The 17,553-nt window shown below is 32.1% G+C and overlaps 1 protein-coding gene and 1 long non-coding RNA gene across 2 annotated transcripts in view; one reads left to right on the top strand and one right to left on the bottom strand.

Moving 5' to 3' along the window:
* The window catches only part of LOC149135568 (uncharacterized), a 440,654-nt gene that overhangs the window by 332,887 nt on the left and 90,214 nt on the right, over positions 1-17,553 (bottom strand). The window lies entirely within an intron of this gene.
* The window catches only part of LOC149135569 (myotubularin-related protein 13-like), a 223,748-nt gene that overhangs the window by 118,258 nt on the left and 87,937 nt on the right, over positions 1-17,553 (top strand). The window contains exons 10-11 of the mRNA XM_089351883.1: positions 9,232-9,345; positions 10,349-10,477. Of these exons, the coding sequence (XP_089208009.1) occupies positions 9,232-9,345; positions 10,349-10,477 (243 nt within the window). The remainder of the gene's footprint in view (positions 1-9,231; positions 9,346-10,348; positions 10,478-17,553) is intronic.

Below are 17,553 nucleotides of genomic sequence, written 5' to 3'. Positions count from 1 at the left end.
ATATATATATATATATATATATATATGTATGTATATATATATGTATATATATATATATATATATATGTATGTATATATATATGTATACAGTATGCTCCGTTGGATGTGTAATGTCAATGTGAATACCCGTCAGAGTGTAAGTATCTTGAGAGAAAAGCTGAACATTAGAAGCATCAGTTGTGGCGTGCAAGAGAGACGATTGCGCTGGTATGGACATGTGGTGAGAATGGAGGAGGATAGCTGCGTGAAAAAGTGCCACACCCTAACAGTTGAGGGAACCCGTGGAAGAGGTAGGCCCAGGAAGACCTGGGCTGAGGTGGTGAGGCAAGACCTTCATACATTGGGCCTCACCGAGGCGATGACTACGGACCGAGACCTTTGGAAATGGGCTGTGCGTGAGAAGACCCGGCAAGCCAAGTAAGATCGTTGCCAGTGCCCCTGGACTGGTTCTTGTGCGGGTGGCACATGAGATGCACCATTTTGAGCGTGGCCGTTGCCAGTACCGCCTGACTGGCTCCTGTAGGATTTTCGAGCGAGATCGTTGCCAGTGCCCCTGGACTGGCTTGTGCGGGTGGCACATAAAAGACACCATTTCGAGCGTGGCCGTTTTCGTGCGGGTGACACGTAAAAGCACCCACTACACTCTCTGAGTGGTTGGCGTTAGGAAGGGCATCCAGCTGTAGAAACTCTGCCAAATCAGACTGGAGCCTGGTGTTGCCATCCGGTTTCACCAGTCCTCAGTCAAATCGTCCAACCCATGCTAGCATGGAAAGCGGACGTTAAACGATGATGATGATGATGATGATATATATATATATATATGTATGTATATATATATGTATATATATATATATATATATATATATATATATATGTATGTATATATATATGTATATATATATATATATATATATATATATATATATGTATGTATATATATATGTATATATATATATATATATATATATATGTATGTATATATATATGTATATATGTATGTATATATATATGTATATATATATATATATATATATGTATATATATATATATATATATATATATATGTATGTATGTATATATGTATGTATGTATATATATATGTATGTATGTATATATATATGTATATATATATATATATGTATGTATGTATATATATATGTATATATATATATATATATATATATATATGTATGTATGTATATATATATGTATATATATATATATATATATATGTATGTATATATATATATATGTATGTATATATATATATATATATGTATATATATATATATATATATATATATATATATATATATATATATATGTATGTATGTATATATATATATATATATGTATGTATATATATGTATGTATTTATATATATATATATATATATATATATATATATATATATATATATATATATATATTTTACGTGTCACCAGTACACCAGTACAAGTGCCAGTACGGCGACGCTGGTAATGACCACGCTCAAATGGTGCTATTTATGGTCCACTAGCACGGAAGTCAGACAGCTGCTCTGGCAATGATCACGCTCGGACAATCCTGCTAGTGCTCCACTAGCACAAGTCCCAGTTAACGAATATGGTTCAATTACGATTTCGATTTCACTTGCCCCAACAGGTCTTCGCAAGCAGAATTTAGTGTCCAATGAAGGAGAGGTTGGCATGGGTACCAGTCGTCGAATTTGGTTTACCAAAGTCATCGAATTTAGTAAACTTCGCAAGCAGAGTTTAGTGTCCATTGAAGTAAAGATACAAACAAGTGAGCTCGCTACACTTCTGGCAGAGGCCACAGATTATGCCCTCACTTGGCTTGCCGGTTCTTCTCACGTACTGTATATTTCCAAAAGTCCCGGTCATCCCATATACTGCTGGAAGGATACCCAATTATTATTACATTAGTGTTTTTACCAAGTGCAATAAATGGGTGTGGGTAAAATGAAATTTTACCCTCAATTTATATAGCAATAACAAAATGGAGGGGAATATGTGGTATTCATCAACTTGCAGACATTGTACTATGTCAATTTACCTGTTTATTTTTTAACTAAGAGGACAATAAAAAACAATATACAAACACGTGTCATATTATGTCATATCAGTAATTAAAAAGGACATCTAGTGACCGAAGATGGGACAATGTCTTTGGTTACTAGATGTCCTTTTTAATTACTGATATGACATAATATGTCACATGTGTTTGTATATTGTTAACGAATATTAAAACATAAACAGGTAAATTGACATAATACAATGTCTACAAGTTGATGAATACCACATATTCCCCTCCATTTTCTTATTGCTATATATATGTAATATATATATATATAATATATATATATATATATACATATATATATATATATAACTTTTATAAGTAATATTCTAAAAGAATATGTAACTGAGCTTATATTGAGTGCTCTATTAATTGAGTGCTCAATTAATAGAGCACTCAATATAAGCTCAGTTACATATTCTTTTAGAATATTACTTATAAAAGTTATGCTTGGCTCCATATATAACGAGCACTTAATACTGAACTTATTCAACATGGAAAAACAATATTTAGGGATTTCATTGAAAGATATACCAATTCCATCTAATGACACTTATCTATTATTATTACTACAGAAAACAAATGACTTAATCAAAAGAATGAGATGGAAGGCATTCTTTTACGACAACAAGGAAAATAGGAAATACCAAAATAATAATAATAATAATAATAATTATGGACTCAAATCCTATAAAAACCCTCCACAAAACCCACTGTTAATTGACTTTGAAACCAAAATATTAAAATTAATAAAATCCATAAAATTTTCATCATTTCATTCTAAATATCAATCAACTCTAAATTAAATAACAAAAAATATTAAAAAATCACCTAATATACACGTTTTCTCAGATAAAACAGGGAATTTATATTCCATTACTCCCACCCAATACAATGATTTTATACACAATGAATTATGCAAATCTTATAAAATAACTAACCCATCACAACTAGATATACTAAATGATGAACATTCCATAATTATGCAAAAATTAGATATCTAAGACCGCACAGAAATATATACTCCAAACACTCCACACTTTAATCTAAAAGACCATAAACAAGATTTCAATATTAATCCTGCCATTAGACTAATTTGTCCTACTAAATCAGACCTCGGAAGAATAAGTAAGAACATACTAGATAGAATTATTCCTATAATAAAGAAAAAACTTAATTCTAATTTATGGTTCAATACAGGAGAAGTAATCTCTTGGTTTCATTTATTACCTAATAAGACTAGCTTATCATTTATACAATTTGATATTAATAATTATTATGCATCCATATTACCTATTATATTAAATAAAGCAATAGTTTTAGCTAAAAATCTTACCGACATTACACCACTTGAAATTGACATTATTCAATTAGCTAGAAAAACACTGATAAAATTCAATGATAAATTATGGTGTAGATCAGGTAACAATAGTTTATTTAACTTATTTGATATCACAATGGGATCGTCTGATTCGGCACAAATAACAGACTTAGTGGGATTATATTTATTAAATGAAACTAAACATTATTTTCCATCCTTGAAAGGAGGAATATATAGGGATGACGCACTCCTTGTGTATAATGGTAGATCCAAAAGAAAAATAGAAAAGTTAAGAGAAGATCTACATAAATTCTATAAAAATTTTGGCTTATCCATCACATTTGAAGAAAGTTATACTAAAGCAAATTTTTTAGATGTAACGTTAGACCTCAATACTTCAATATACTCTCCATATCATAAACCAAATGAATATCTTAAATACGTAAATATAAATTCAAATCATCATATTTAATTACTTAACAGTATAGTAAATAGTATTTCTATCAGAATATCTGATTTATCCTATAATGAGGAAATTTTTAATTGCCATGCTGACTATTATAATCAAGCGTTACGGGCAAGCGGACATAAGCAAAGTATTAAATATATGAAAAACACCAAATTAAAAAATTACATAGCACAATTAGAACTAAACAATATGATAGAAAATAACAAAATACAAAATAAAGACAACACCACATGCACCAATAATATACAATTAAAAATAAAACATAAAAATTATACACAATATAATAAAAATTCTAAAAATAATATAACACAAAGAACTAAACATCAAAATAAATATCCTATGAATAATATACACTTCCTAAAATCATTAGATAAGTACCAAAAATTACCTAAGTGGAGCTCAAATAGACAAATTATATGGTTTACACCTCCATTTTCCTTACAAGTCAAAGGCTTAGCAAAAAAATTTCTTAATATAATTAAAAAATGTTTCCCCACAGAACACAAGTATCACCACATATTCAATAGATCATGTATTAAAATTTATTTTTCCACAACACCAAACATAGGATCTATTATTGCCAGTTCAAATAGACAAAAAATTCATACATATAAAAAAACCTACCATAATAACAATAATGTTAATAATAGCAATAATAATGACATCATAAATAGAAGTGCAAATAAATATAAGAATATAAATACGCAAACCCCTAATAATAATATTGATATAATACGACAGCAAAAACATAATAAATACCATATAAGTGAAAAAAGACAAAATATAGCAATAAACCCAACAATACAACCTAATATAAATAAAAATAATTCACAAATAATGAACACACATAACTCCAACATAATAGACACTACAACAAATTCTATAAATAATACTTTATATACCACTAATAATAATAAGGATAATAATAAACATTCACAACAGAGATATAAAAATAATAATAATTGCTCATGTAAAAATAAAAAAATATGTCCTTTACAAGGCAATTGTAAAAGATTGAATATAATATATAAATGCATAGTCACAATAACTAATAACTCACATAAAACGGTATACATAGGGAGCTCTATTAATTTTAAACAAAGGTACCTGGCACATATACATTCCTTTAAGCCAAATACAAATAATAATACAACCTCATTAGCTACATATATACAAAAACTTAATAAAAATAAAATTAATTATAAACTAGAATGGTCAATAATAGATTCTGCCACACCATACACACATAAATCAAATAATTGCCGTTTATGCACATTAGAATCACTGAATATATTACTATATAAACTAGATAACTTAATAAATAATAGATTAGATGCGATAACATCATGTAAACACAGGTATTATAAAACATTCAAATATTATAATAAATCTCAAAATAAGGTAAAATAAAAAACACGTGTGTATTCATATAAAAAGCACACATATTTGGGTGTATATACCTATGTATATATACATATATATAGGGGTGAATATTGGATATATATGCGTGTTAAAGGGAATTCTAATGATAGCAATCTATAATACTTTCATAAAAATATTAATTAATTAAAATTAAAAATAAATGCTTAGGAATTTGAACTTACATTCTAGTATATTACTTCACTGAGGAGGAAAAAAAAAGAAAAAGAAAAAAAATTATGCTAAATTGAATTTGAAATGGAATCTTCTGACAAAAACTATTTATATGCAATATTCTGAAGTCTAGCTAAATTTAATGGTGAAATATTCGCGGTGGATGAATTTTCAAACTTTGATCGGATTTATATGATTACCAACACGTCCAACAGCAGGATGAGTTATGCCAAGGTCTTGTATACATTTAGAAAAAAATATACCAATTTTTATACAAAAAAGTGTTTAACACTTGAAATTTCAACAAAGGATGAAAGGAATGAACTTTACAAATTTCAGAAGGATTAATTTTACAATTTATAGGAAGGACAGTATACACTTTATTATTATTTTTAATTTTTTAATATTTCTAATGTTTTAATTAATATTATATACATACCATTGGTTCTTAATTCATCTCCGAAGAGCGGAATTACTGATAATATACTGATCTTTTGATCACATTGTAATTATAGTAATATCCGCGAAACGATTGTCAGATGGTTAATTCTTTAAATTTTAGACTTTACAATATTCATGCTTAATTACGCATAAATTTTTATACGCATTTATATTCACATGTATCTTTATCTACATTTATATTTTTATACATATTTATATTTATATTTCGTATATTTATATTTAAAATTTTAAATTTATTATATTACCATGTCATATTAGATATATATCTTTCGAAATATTAAATATTGATTTCCTGAGAATATTATTGATAAGTTTATGAATTTATTAATAATATAAAAACACATAATATAAAAACACACACACACACACACACACATATATATATATATATATATATATATATATATATATATATAATGTATATATATATATATATATATTGGCGTTAGGAAGGGCATCCAGCTGTAGAAACTCTGCCAAATTAGATTGGAGCCTGGTGTAGCCATCCGGTTGCACCAGTCCTCAGTCAAATCGTCCAACCCATGCTAGCATGGAAAGCGGACGTTAAACGATGATGATGATGATGATGATGATGATGATGATGATGATGATGATGATTATATATATATATATATATTTATACTTATACTTACATATAAGAGACAAGGTGTATGTACACCGCTATGCATATGTATATATATATATATATATATATATATATATATATATATATATATATATATATATATATATATACATAATACAGAATGGGACAAGAACACAAAACATCCAGACAGGTGATACAAGAAAGGGACAAAACATTCAAATAGACGATAGAAAGAAAACATGGACAGGTCATTCGGAGTTTTCTTCAGTCGAGATCCAGATTATCCTTGCAATTTCAGCTGGTTATTCTCGATATTGCTCCAATCTGGCCAGCCCCAAGGAAAAACTTAGCTAAGAGCATTTATATAATATTTAAATAATAAGGGTAAAAAATTGATATTAATTTGATTAATATCAATTTTAACCAGTGGCGTAGCATATTGAAAAAATCTGAAAGATTCTGAAAAATTATATTACATACATATAAGAGGGATGACCACTAGGTGGACATCCAATATGCTAAATGTAGACCCTATATGGTCTGACCACTAAGAAAAATTGTTCTCAAGAAAATTCGGCAAACGCCAGAACGTAAGCGCGCTGAGAACAATTTTTTCTTAGTGGTCAGACCATATGCGGTCTACATTTAGCATATTGGATGTCCACCTAGTGGTCATCCCTCTTATATGTATGTTATATGTATATATATATATATATATATATATATATATATATGTGGTCCAGGAGATAGATGGTAAATGTATTTATTTTTCATTCCCATCGAAATTAATCCCTAATAGTGGTTTGGATTTTGGCTACTCCTAGCGTGCTAGGTGTCCTATGATGGTCACCTCTTATGTGTTTAAATGTTCACTGTATATATATATATATATATATACATATACACACACACACACACACACACACACACTATAGCCTCAGGCCCACCAAAGCCTTGTGAATGGATTTCGTACACGGAAACTGAAAGAAGACTGGTGTATATTTATGTGTGTGTGTCTGTGTTTGTACCCCCACCATTGCTTGACAACTGATGTTGCTGTGTTTACGTCCCTGTAACTTAGCCATGTGGCAAAACACACTGATAAAATAAGTACTTGGCTTACAAAGGATGAATTCTGGGGTCGATTTCTTTGATCAGCATGGCCACAGTCACATGAATGAAACAAGTAAAACAATAGAAAACCATGCCATTTTAGTCCCGAACAACACCAGGTATCTCTGGTAGTTTATTAGAAGATATAGTCTATTTATCTTATTGAATTTTATTGTTTTATCTCATTTTTCCTATTTAGTATATTTCATTTGTATTTATCTTCTTTTGTTGTATTTTAGCTCATTGTTTCCCATATTTAGTAGATTTCATTTTTTATTTTGTTCCCTTAAATTGAAAAATAGTTATCTCCCCTGTATTTACCTTATATATAATCGTAAAAAACGTACGTTTTAATTTATCATATAAATTTCTTTTGTTTAGATTTAATTAATGCATAAACTAAGTTTTTACCAGATATATCTATACATGTATATATGGGATTTTGTATGTATGTGATGTAAGTATATACATGGAGATAAATACGTATACTTGTTCACATAATGATGATATTTTGAAAACAAAAGTGTTTAATATTTAATTTCATACATATAATTGTGTGTGTATGTCTAACCGGTAAATTCAATTTACGATAAAAATTTGTACTTTTATTTTGATTAAAATACCAGTGTTTTCAGAGCAAAACTTTTAAATGCTGTTCACCTGCTTTGCTGTCTCTGACTGTCACTCACTTCCACTCCATTTCTTGTTTTACCCTTCTTTCCCCAGTGTGACCGATGAGACACACATTGCATTGTATATGTAAGATTATTGCAGCAAGCTGACAGAATCATTAGCACACTGGGTAAAATGCTTAGCAACATTTCACCTGTCTTTACATTCTGTGTTCAAATTCCATCAAGGTTGACTTTGCTTTTCATCCCTTTGGAGGTCGATTAAATAAGTACCAGTTGAACCCTGGGGTCAGTGTAATCAACTTACTCCTCCCCAAAATTGCAGGTCCTGTGTCAAAATTTGAAACCATTATTATTATTATTTTATTAGTAGTAGTAGTAGTAGTAGTAGTAGTAGTAAGGTAGTATGCTGAGCAGACTGGTCGAAATGCTCAGCAGCATTTGGTCTGTCTTTACATTCTGAGTTCAAATTCTGCCAAGGTCGACTTTTCCTCTCATCCTTTCAAGGTGAACAAAATATATACCAGTTGAGCACCGGGTCTTATATAATCCCTCAACCCCAAATTTCAGGCTTTGTTGCTATGGTAGAAGGAATTGTTTTTAGTGTTATGCCTGTTATTTATTATTTCATGTGACACCACTGTAATGTCTTCCCTTTGATCTGCTTGAAAATAACTAAATTTGTAGTTCATAGATTTTATACACATCTAAAATGAAAGAATATGACTAGAAAATATTATCTGTGATTGATCTTTGTATTGTTCTAGGACATTTGACTGATCATTATAATTGTGTTGGATACACAAAACATAAACGTTTGAACTGATTGAAAGTCAGAACTTATTGATCCCTAAAATATATCATCATTGCTGACATAAAAGCGTTTGTCTTCACCAATATTAATTAAATAAAGTAAATTACACCAGTTAATAATTAGTGCTTATTTTATTAACAGGACAAAGAAATCCGTGCTGTTTTCATCCGTCTGTTTGCTGAGTTGTTCACTGGATATCGTTCCTGCCTCACATTGATTCGTATCCATCCAGAACCATTTATAACTTTCCATAAAGTAAGAATTCAACATTGTTCTTGATTTCTTCATTCCCTCACAGTCTGTTAAACACTAATTGTTTCAAATCATTACTTTTCCTAATGTGTAAGTTTCTTCAGAGAAAAAAAAAAGTTTTAAGTTATCTTCACTGCAGACATGTTATTAGCTTGTTAAGTATGAAATTTGTATAAGGTAAACTTTGTATAAGGTAAACTTTGACAGTTGCTCATTTTGCACCATTATTATATTTTGACAATCTTTATTTTTTGTTAGAAGGCTGATACAACTAGTTCTTTATTCTAACTAATTTAGTGCTTTATAAAATATTTATAAGTCATGTTTTGCTATTTTTGTTTAGAGATGGATGATAAGTTGGAAATTCATACAGTTTTGAAATATGAGTTCTTTCTTGGAAATACAGCATCACAGACAGCTTGGAATATTAATGGAGTATTTCATTCTAATATAATAACACAGCAGACAGTATCAAATTGGTTTGCAAAATTTCGTTCTGGTAACTTTGACGTCACAAATGAGCAACGCAGTTGACCAGAAACAAAGGTGAATAATGACGAACTGAAAGCCACTCCTATTTTATTGCAAGACAATGGCAGACCACACATTGCAAAAATGACATTGGTGAAACTACAGGAGTTGGAGTTGGAAGATCTCCATCATCCACCATACTCACCTGATCTTGCCCTCACTGACTACCACTTCTTCCAGCATTTGGTTAAATTTTTGATAGGAAATAAATTTAATTCCAACGATGCTGTAAAACAGGCCTTCCAAGGTTTTATTGACTCTAGATTGCCAGGCTTTTACAGTTCCAAGCTGGACAGGATACCGCTGACATGGCAAAAGTGTATTGATAATATGTGTGCATAGTTTAATGAATAAAACTATTCCTGGTATTTATAAAACATTAGCAAACTTTTTCTTCTTTTCTACAGATTTCATACTTGACGACCTAATAATAATCTTGTCATAAGTTCATTGTTTCTGTTTGTATTTGTTTCAGGCCTATTTTCTTGGACAGCGAGCAATGGTTGATGATGAATTTGCTTGCCGTGTCCTGGATTGTATGAGTTTCAGTACATTTGTGGCTGAACGTGGTCCTCCTTACAGAGTCTGTGATATATTTGATGAGGTTAGTGAAGACTTAAACTTCTCTGAATGCAGCATGAACAAATATAAATGTATAAAGTTTAAATCATGGAAAGAATTGCAGTTTTTGTTATGTGATATTTTATATTACAGTTTAGTGAGGAGCTTTAATAATAATTATTATAAATTAATTCATTCATTGGTTCTTCACAATATTAGGTAGGTTGCATATGAAAACAAGAATGACCTCACTAATATTTAATTTTCTGTATATTTTATTAAACTACATCATTTATATTTATATGTAAAAAAAGTACATATAAATATACATATAAATAATTTAATGGAACAATGTTCATGAGATAACAAAAATAATAGAAATCTTTTGTAATACATCATGCAAGATAATTTTATGAAAATAGATCATGGTTATTGATCAAGGTTATTCATAGGCTGATCAAGCTACTCTCATGGAATGTGACCAAATGAAGTTAATTTTTCAACATAGTCCCTGTTGCTGTCCACAGACTTCTTCCATTTGTGTTGCATTGCTTAGATCCCATTGGTGAAGAAACTTTCATGCTATTGCTTAAAACAGTCATCAGCAGTAGATATGACATCAGCATCACTGTGCTATTGGTTCCTAGCCTAGTGTTTTTTCATGTTGGGGAATAGACGATAGTCAGATAGAGCCAAGTCAAGATAATATGGAAAGTGATCAACCAACTCAAAGCCACAGTCATGCACAGCAGTGATTGAAACTAAGGACTTGTGTGCTTTAACATTGTCCTGATGAAACAAGACCCCTTTCATCAGTTTTCCTGGACATTTGGTCTTAATAGCCTTTCATAACTGCCTCAGCAAATTAGCATAGTACTCTTCATTGATGGTGTGGCCCTTTTGAAGATAGTCAGTAAATACAATGCTTTTTGCATACCCCAAAAGTGAAACCATCACCTTCCCTGAAGATGAAATGACCCTGGCCTTCTTTGAAGAAGGTGAGGAGGTATGTGTCTCTGGCTCAAAGTGATGAAGCCAGCACTCATCATAAATTAGGAGACATTCAAGGAAACCAGCTGGATCTGCTTCAAGCAATGTCAGATTTTCATGTGCTGTGATCAGCCTGGTGCATTTTTGATCAAGTGTTAGAAACCACTACGTAGAAACCTTCATCATGTCAAGTTCATCATGTCAAGTTCATAGGAGATGCTAATAGCATTGGCTATTTGATTTATAGTCAATTCCCTGTCATTCATCAGCATGTAGTGAACACAATCAATATTTTCCTTGGTGGTGGCAGTTGCAGGTTGTCCAGACATTGGGTCATCATCAAAACTCTTTCTTCTTCTAAATTCAGCTGCCCATTTTTAAACTGGAGTGTCATTCTTGAACGTAGCAACCATGTTAGCATGAATGTCCTTGGGAGCTAAAGCCCTTTTCAGCAGATACTTCATAACACCATGATGCCAAATTTTGTCAGTTTTCAAGAGAAGTCGCTACTAGTTACTTTTGAAGTGTTCTGTGAACAGTCAGATATCAGTTTTCCTGGAAAGAAATGCAGTTATTAATAGGAAGAGTTGAAATTAATGCATGCAAGATTTCACAGCTCCAGCATCACTCTTTTGTAGTCTGGCTATGAACTTTTCAGCCTTCCCTCATAAGTAGAAAGAGATAAAACTACTATAAGTAATATGTACATGATCTGACTCTTCAATTCAAGGTTGCTACCTTTTGTCAAACATGACACAAGCCTAGAAGATTACTATTTTTAAATCTCACAACTTGAGATATTCAGCAACATGACACAAGCCTGTTAAGAAAAGTAAAAGAAAGCAAGAGACCAACTCACTAAACAGAGCAACATAGTTTTGTGTGGATTGTTGGGTGGCTCTAGTTTGAGGTTGAATTTGTCAGCTTTTTATAACTGCAAGTGAATTTTTCCAAACTGTCAATCAAGCTATTTGGTAGGAAAACAAACACATTTTCTTTGAAGTTTGGTGCCTGAACCTTAACCAGTTAGCCACTAGCGATTGGCCAAACCATTGAAGCATATGGTAGGTCATGGTCCTATAGCATTATGGTAGGTCATGGTCCTGAACTATTAAGTTCACATCTTAATAGGATTCTTGCTAAAACAGCATTTAGATTGCTAATTAAACAAGACTGGGATTCAGTAAACTGTTTTTCATTTCTGTTATTTCTTTTATAGTCCCCTCTCAACCTAAGGTGACATGGTGGTGGAACAATGTAGCTGACAGGGCCATTAGAGAAAAGAAACAGGCCTGGAAGGACTGGAAGGAAGTGTGGTGATAGCAGGGAACTGTATCAGATAGCCAGAAGGGAAGCTAGGAGACAGGTATACTTAGCTAGAGGGGAAGCAGAAAAGAAGAGGTTTGCTAATGTTCTGCATCATGAGGACCAGAGACTTGAAGTGTTTTGAATTGCAAGACAGTATGTGAGAGAAAATTGTGATGTCATAGGAGAGAAATGTGTCTGCATGGATGATGGTTCACTTACATTTAATGATGCTGCAAAGAAAGAAACTTGGAAACACCACTATGAAAGGCTGCTAAATGAAGAGAATGATTGGGAGAAAGAGAGTCTGCCAAATGTTGACCCAACTGAGGGACCAGCTATCTGAATTGACAATACCTTGGTAAATAAAGCAATTAATGATATGAAGACAGGGAAAGCCCCTTACCCATAAGGAATCATCACTGAGATGCTTAAAATATCTGACAGTGTAGGCTATGGTCTAGTCACCCATATAGTTAACCAATGATGCCTTAGATAGAAATAGTTACAGAGGTGTCAGATTGTTAGATCAGGTGATGAAAGTCACAGAGCGCCTTTATGCTGATGACCTTGCTCTTATAGCTGAATCACTACCTGAACCAGAGAAGAAGTTTGAGGTGTGGAAGCAAGGTCTAGAATCGCAGGGCCTCAGAGTTAACCTAGCAAAAACCAAGATCAGTTGTCAAGCAATGGTAGGATGACAAACAAAGACACACAAACATAAATATATATACATAATATATATTACATGGAAAAATGCGAGCATGAAAGTCATATTTTTTAGATTATAAACCTGGAAAAGTACAGGACTAGTCAGTACACCTGTAAAAGTATAGGACAAGCTATTACTTCAAGTAAAGTAAAGAATAAGAAACTTTTTACTTAAAATATTGCAGCAAAGAATGCTAGTTCTTCTGATTTATCACAGTTCTCATCTTTTAAATTCAATGTACAAAACTGTTCAGCTAATTTGTAAGTTTGTCTAATTAGTCACTTTTTTCTGTATTTAAGGTAGTAAATTAGCCAAATTCTACTTAAATAAGTATAGTGTTATCTGTAAACTATAATAAAATAAGTTTTAATATTCAAATTTTAATTTTAGCTGCAATATTTTAAGTGAAAAGTTTCTTATTCTTTACTTTACTAGAAGTAATAGCTTGTCCTATACTGTTACAGGTGTAATAACTTGCTCTGTACTTTTCCAGGTTTATAATCTTAAGAATATTACTTTTCATGCTCACATTTTTCCTTGTAATCCATAATTTTTCCAGGCATTGCTATTATAAGATAATTAATAATGTGTCAATAATTTAAGATTTTACCTTATAAAATACTGAATGATAATATTTCAATTTTTCCATGTAAGTGATGATAATATTTCAATTTTTTCATGTTAAATTTAAATATAGGTTGTGATTGAACTATTTGATTTTACCCATCCACACCAAATTAATGGCAGGGATTTTTACCATATTGTTGGTTGCACCATGGCTCACTAAAAGTTACAAACAACAAAACCCCAAAACCATTAGTTACCAGGCTCACTTCAAGTAACCTAATTTTTCAATATTAGGAGGTCATAGAAATTCATTCAGCGAAAAAAAAAAAAAAGAAATTTCCACTGATTCCAGGATTGGCAGTGGGGAGAAACCCTCCACTTCATTTTTTCCGAACCAAAATAAGGGATTTGCAGCATATTAGGTCAGGTACTTGATTCCACACAAAAAATCATTTTTTTTTTTTGTCTTAGCGAAAATCTTGCAGGCGTTAATATAGAAATTGACCATAATGTTGGTGTTATTTAAGCTCAAATCAACCCTGATACGGCAATCCTATCATCAAAGACATTCCAGCCTTCAGCAAACTGTCTTTTTAGGGATAATCTAGGACATTACATACACTGGGTGTGTGATTTAGGTAGGGGGATACTTTGGCTGCTATTTTTAGTGTGTTGAGCGACCAGGTAGAGGCTCTTTCATTGGTTCGATTGCGTGATGAGATTTTTTTACACATATATGTGATATGTATATATATATCATTGACAGAAGTTAGAGAGTAACTCAAAAGCTGAGAGTTTCATGTATTGGCACTTATCAAACACGAATTTGTCCATTGCCACTCTGTAACTACTGATGAAATAACTTCTAAAATACAAAATTTTGTCAAAAACATTAAGAGTAGTGCAGGAGTGGCTGTGTGGTAAGTAGCTTGCTTACCAACCACATGGTTCTGGGTTCAGTCCCACTGCGTGGCACCTTGGGCAAGTGTCTTCTACTATAGCCTCGGGCCGACCAAAGCCTTGTGAGTGGATTTGGTAGACGGAAACTGAAAGAAGCCTGTCGTATATATGTATATATATATGTGTGTATATGTTTGTGTGTCTGTGTTTGTCCCCCCAACATCGCTTGACAACCGATGCTGGTGTGTTTACATCCCCATAACTTAGCGGTTCGGCAAAAGAGACCGATAGAATAAGTACTAGGTTTACAAAGAATAAGTCCTGGGGTCGATTTGCTCGACTAAAGGTGGTGCTCCAGCATGGCCACAGTCAAATGACTGAAACAAGTAAAAGAGTAAAGAGAGAGTAAACCCTGTTCTATGTGATACATTCTGCCAGTATCGGAAGTTTGAATGTGTTTAGTTAAAACAATTAAGGAAATAATCTATATGTCGAATTGAATAGATCTGAAATGGATGAAAGGCAAAGTCGACCTTGGTGGAATTTGAATTCAGAATGTAAAGACAGACGAAATACCACTTCTAAAATACAAGATTTTGTCAAAAACATTAAGAATAAAACCTGTTCTATGTGACATATTCTACCAGTAATGGAAGTTTGAAAATGTTTAGTTAAAAAAAATTAATTAAATAATCTGTACGTCAAAGTCGACCCTAGGCGAAATTTGAACTCAAAAACGTAAAGAGAGACGAAATACCATTAAGAATTTTGCCCAGCATGCTAACGTTTCTGCTAGCTCCCTGCCTTAAAAAGTAAACATTCATTTTAGAAATACATTCTTTATCCTTATTGCTGAAGAGTTACTCCCTTACTTCTTTACTTACTGACACAAAATTTCGTAACATTTTACCTCATAACTCTTCTTCTACTAACTTTTGTTCAATGTGACTAGCGATTCTCAATTCCTCATGCATTTTTCTATCATTTAAGCCTAAGAAAAGTATACTTTTAATTTAGAATTAAAAAATTTAGGTTAATTGAAGATGAATATCTGCCTTACTGTTCCCCTTGAGGTCGCAGATATTTTGATGTAACTTTTTTCTACTGAACCAAATCTCAAACTATTTATGCCAAAGTGTAGCTGATAGGTGTCCTCTTTTATTAACAGTTTGCAATTTAGTTGAGAACTGAATTAGTGGTGAAGCTTGGAAGCTGTTGCGATTGTCAAAATGGTGGATTTAAGAATATATTCAACCACTACCACGGCTGAATGATATGTATATATACATACATGATGGGCTTCTTTCAGTTTCCATCTACCAAATCCACTCAAAGGTTTTGATCAGCCTGAAGCTATAGCTGAAGACACTTGCCCAAAGTATCACACAGTGGGACTGAACCTAGATCCATGTGGTTGGGAAGCAAGCTTCTTACAACACAGCCATTCCTGTGCCATAATAATAATAACAACAACAACAACAACAATAATAAAAGCAGGCAGAATCATTAGTATGCTGGGGAAAATACCTAGCAGTATTTTGTCCCTCTTTATGTTCTGAGTTCCAATTCCACTGAGGTCAACTTTGCTTTTCATCCTTTGATAAAATAAGTACCAACTGAGCACTGGAGTCAATGTAATTGACTTACCTGCTCCCTCGAAATTGCTGGCCTTGTACCAACATTTGAAACCATTATTATTATTTTGGTTTGTCACAGATTCAGTGTTATTCCTGGTAGGGATTATGTGGATAGTGGGTTTACTAACTGTAGCCTTAGGTATCCACTCTTTCAAGTGCTTAGGACCCACCTGATAATCCTTGCTGTCCCAAAGAGACAAACTTTTTGTTGGAGCTCTGCTGGGCATTCTATTTCAATCTCCCTCAGTCATTTGTCTGTATCTTCACTAACTCATCCCAGTGCACCAATTATTATAGGCACAATCATTACTGTTTGCATGCTCCAAATTCTTCCTATTCCAAATTATAGGGGATTGTATTTTTTTAGAAAATTACTATTTTTTAATCTCACAACGTGAGATTATTGGTAGGAAGCTTTTTTTGTTTTTCTTCCTCTTTCTTTACAATCATGGAATCAAATGGGCATGATGGGCCATTAAATAAGCAACTTCATTTTTCCTTATCTATGATTGTAATATCTGGTTTATTGTTTTCTAATTTCTTGCCTGTTTGAATTGGAAAGTCCTACAAAATCTTACATTTTTCTGACTCTAGTACTCTTTTGACTCGATGATTGCACCATGTATTTCCAGCTTCAAATTCCCATTTCTGGCACAGTTTCCAGTGTAAAACTTTTACAACCTGGTTCTGCCTCTATTTCTTATATTTTTCCTGTGCCAACTTGGGCCATTCTGCCACTGTCTCATTCCAAGTACCAATGGCTCTACATTTTTCTGACACATTCTCTCCATATATATGTTTTTCTTAAGTTTTTATTGCTTGATCTTGGGCTACTACAATCAGGTTCTCTGTTTCTTTTTTTAATTCCCATTTTTTTAATCCAGCCCAGGATTTTGTTCAACATACATCTTCAGTGACTCTCCAAAATTGACCATGCAGAGGTTTCTCTTTGATTTGTCTGACATGCTCTCTTTGTATTTCATTCTTATCCTTTTCTCCAATTACATG

The sequence above is a fragment of the Octopus bimaculoides genome, chromosome 5 (assembly GCF_046866305.1).
Source record: "Octopus bimaculoides isolate indiv1 chromosome 5, ASM4686630v1, whole genome shotgun sequence".
Lineage (NCBI taxonomy): Eukaryota > Metazoa > Mollusca > Cephalopoda > Octopoda > Octopodidae > Octopus > Octopus bimaculoides.
This window is presented reverse-complemented; position numbering and strand designations above follow the sequence as displayed.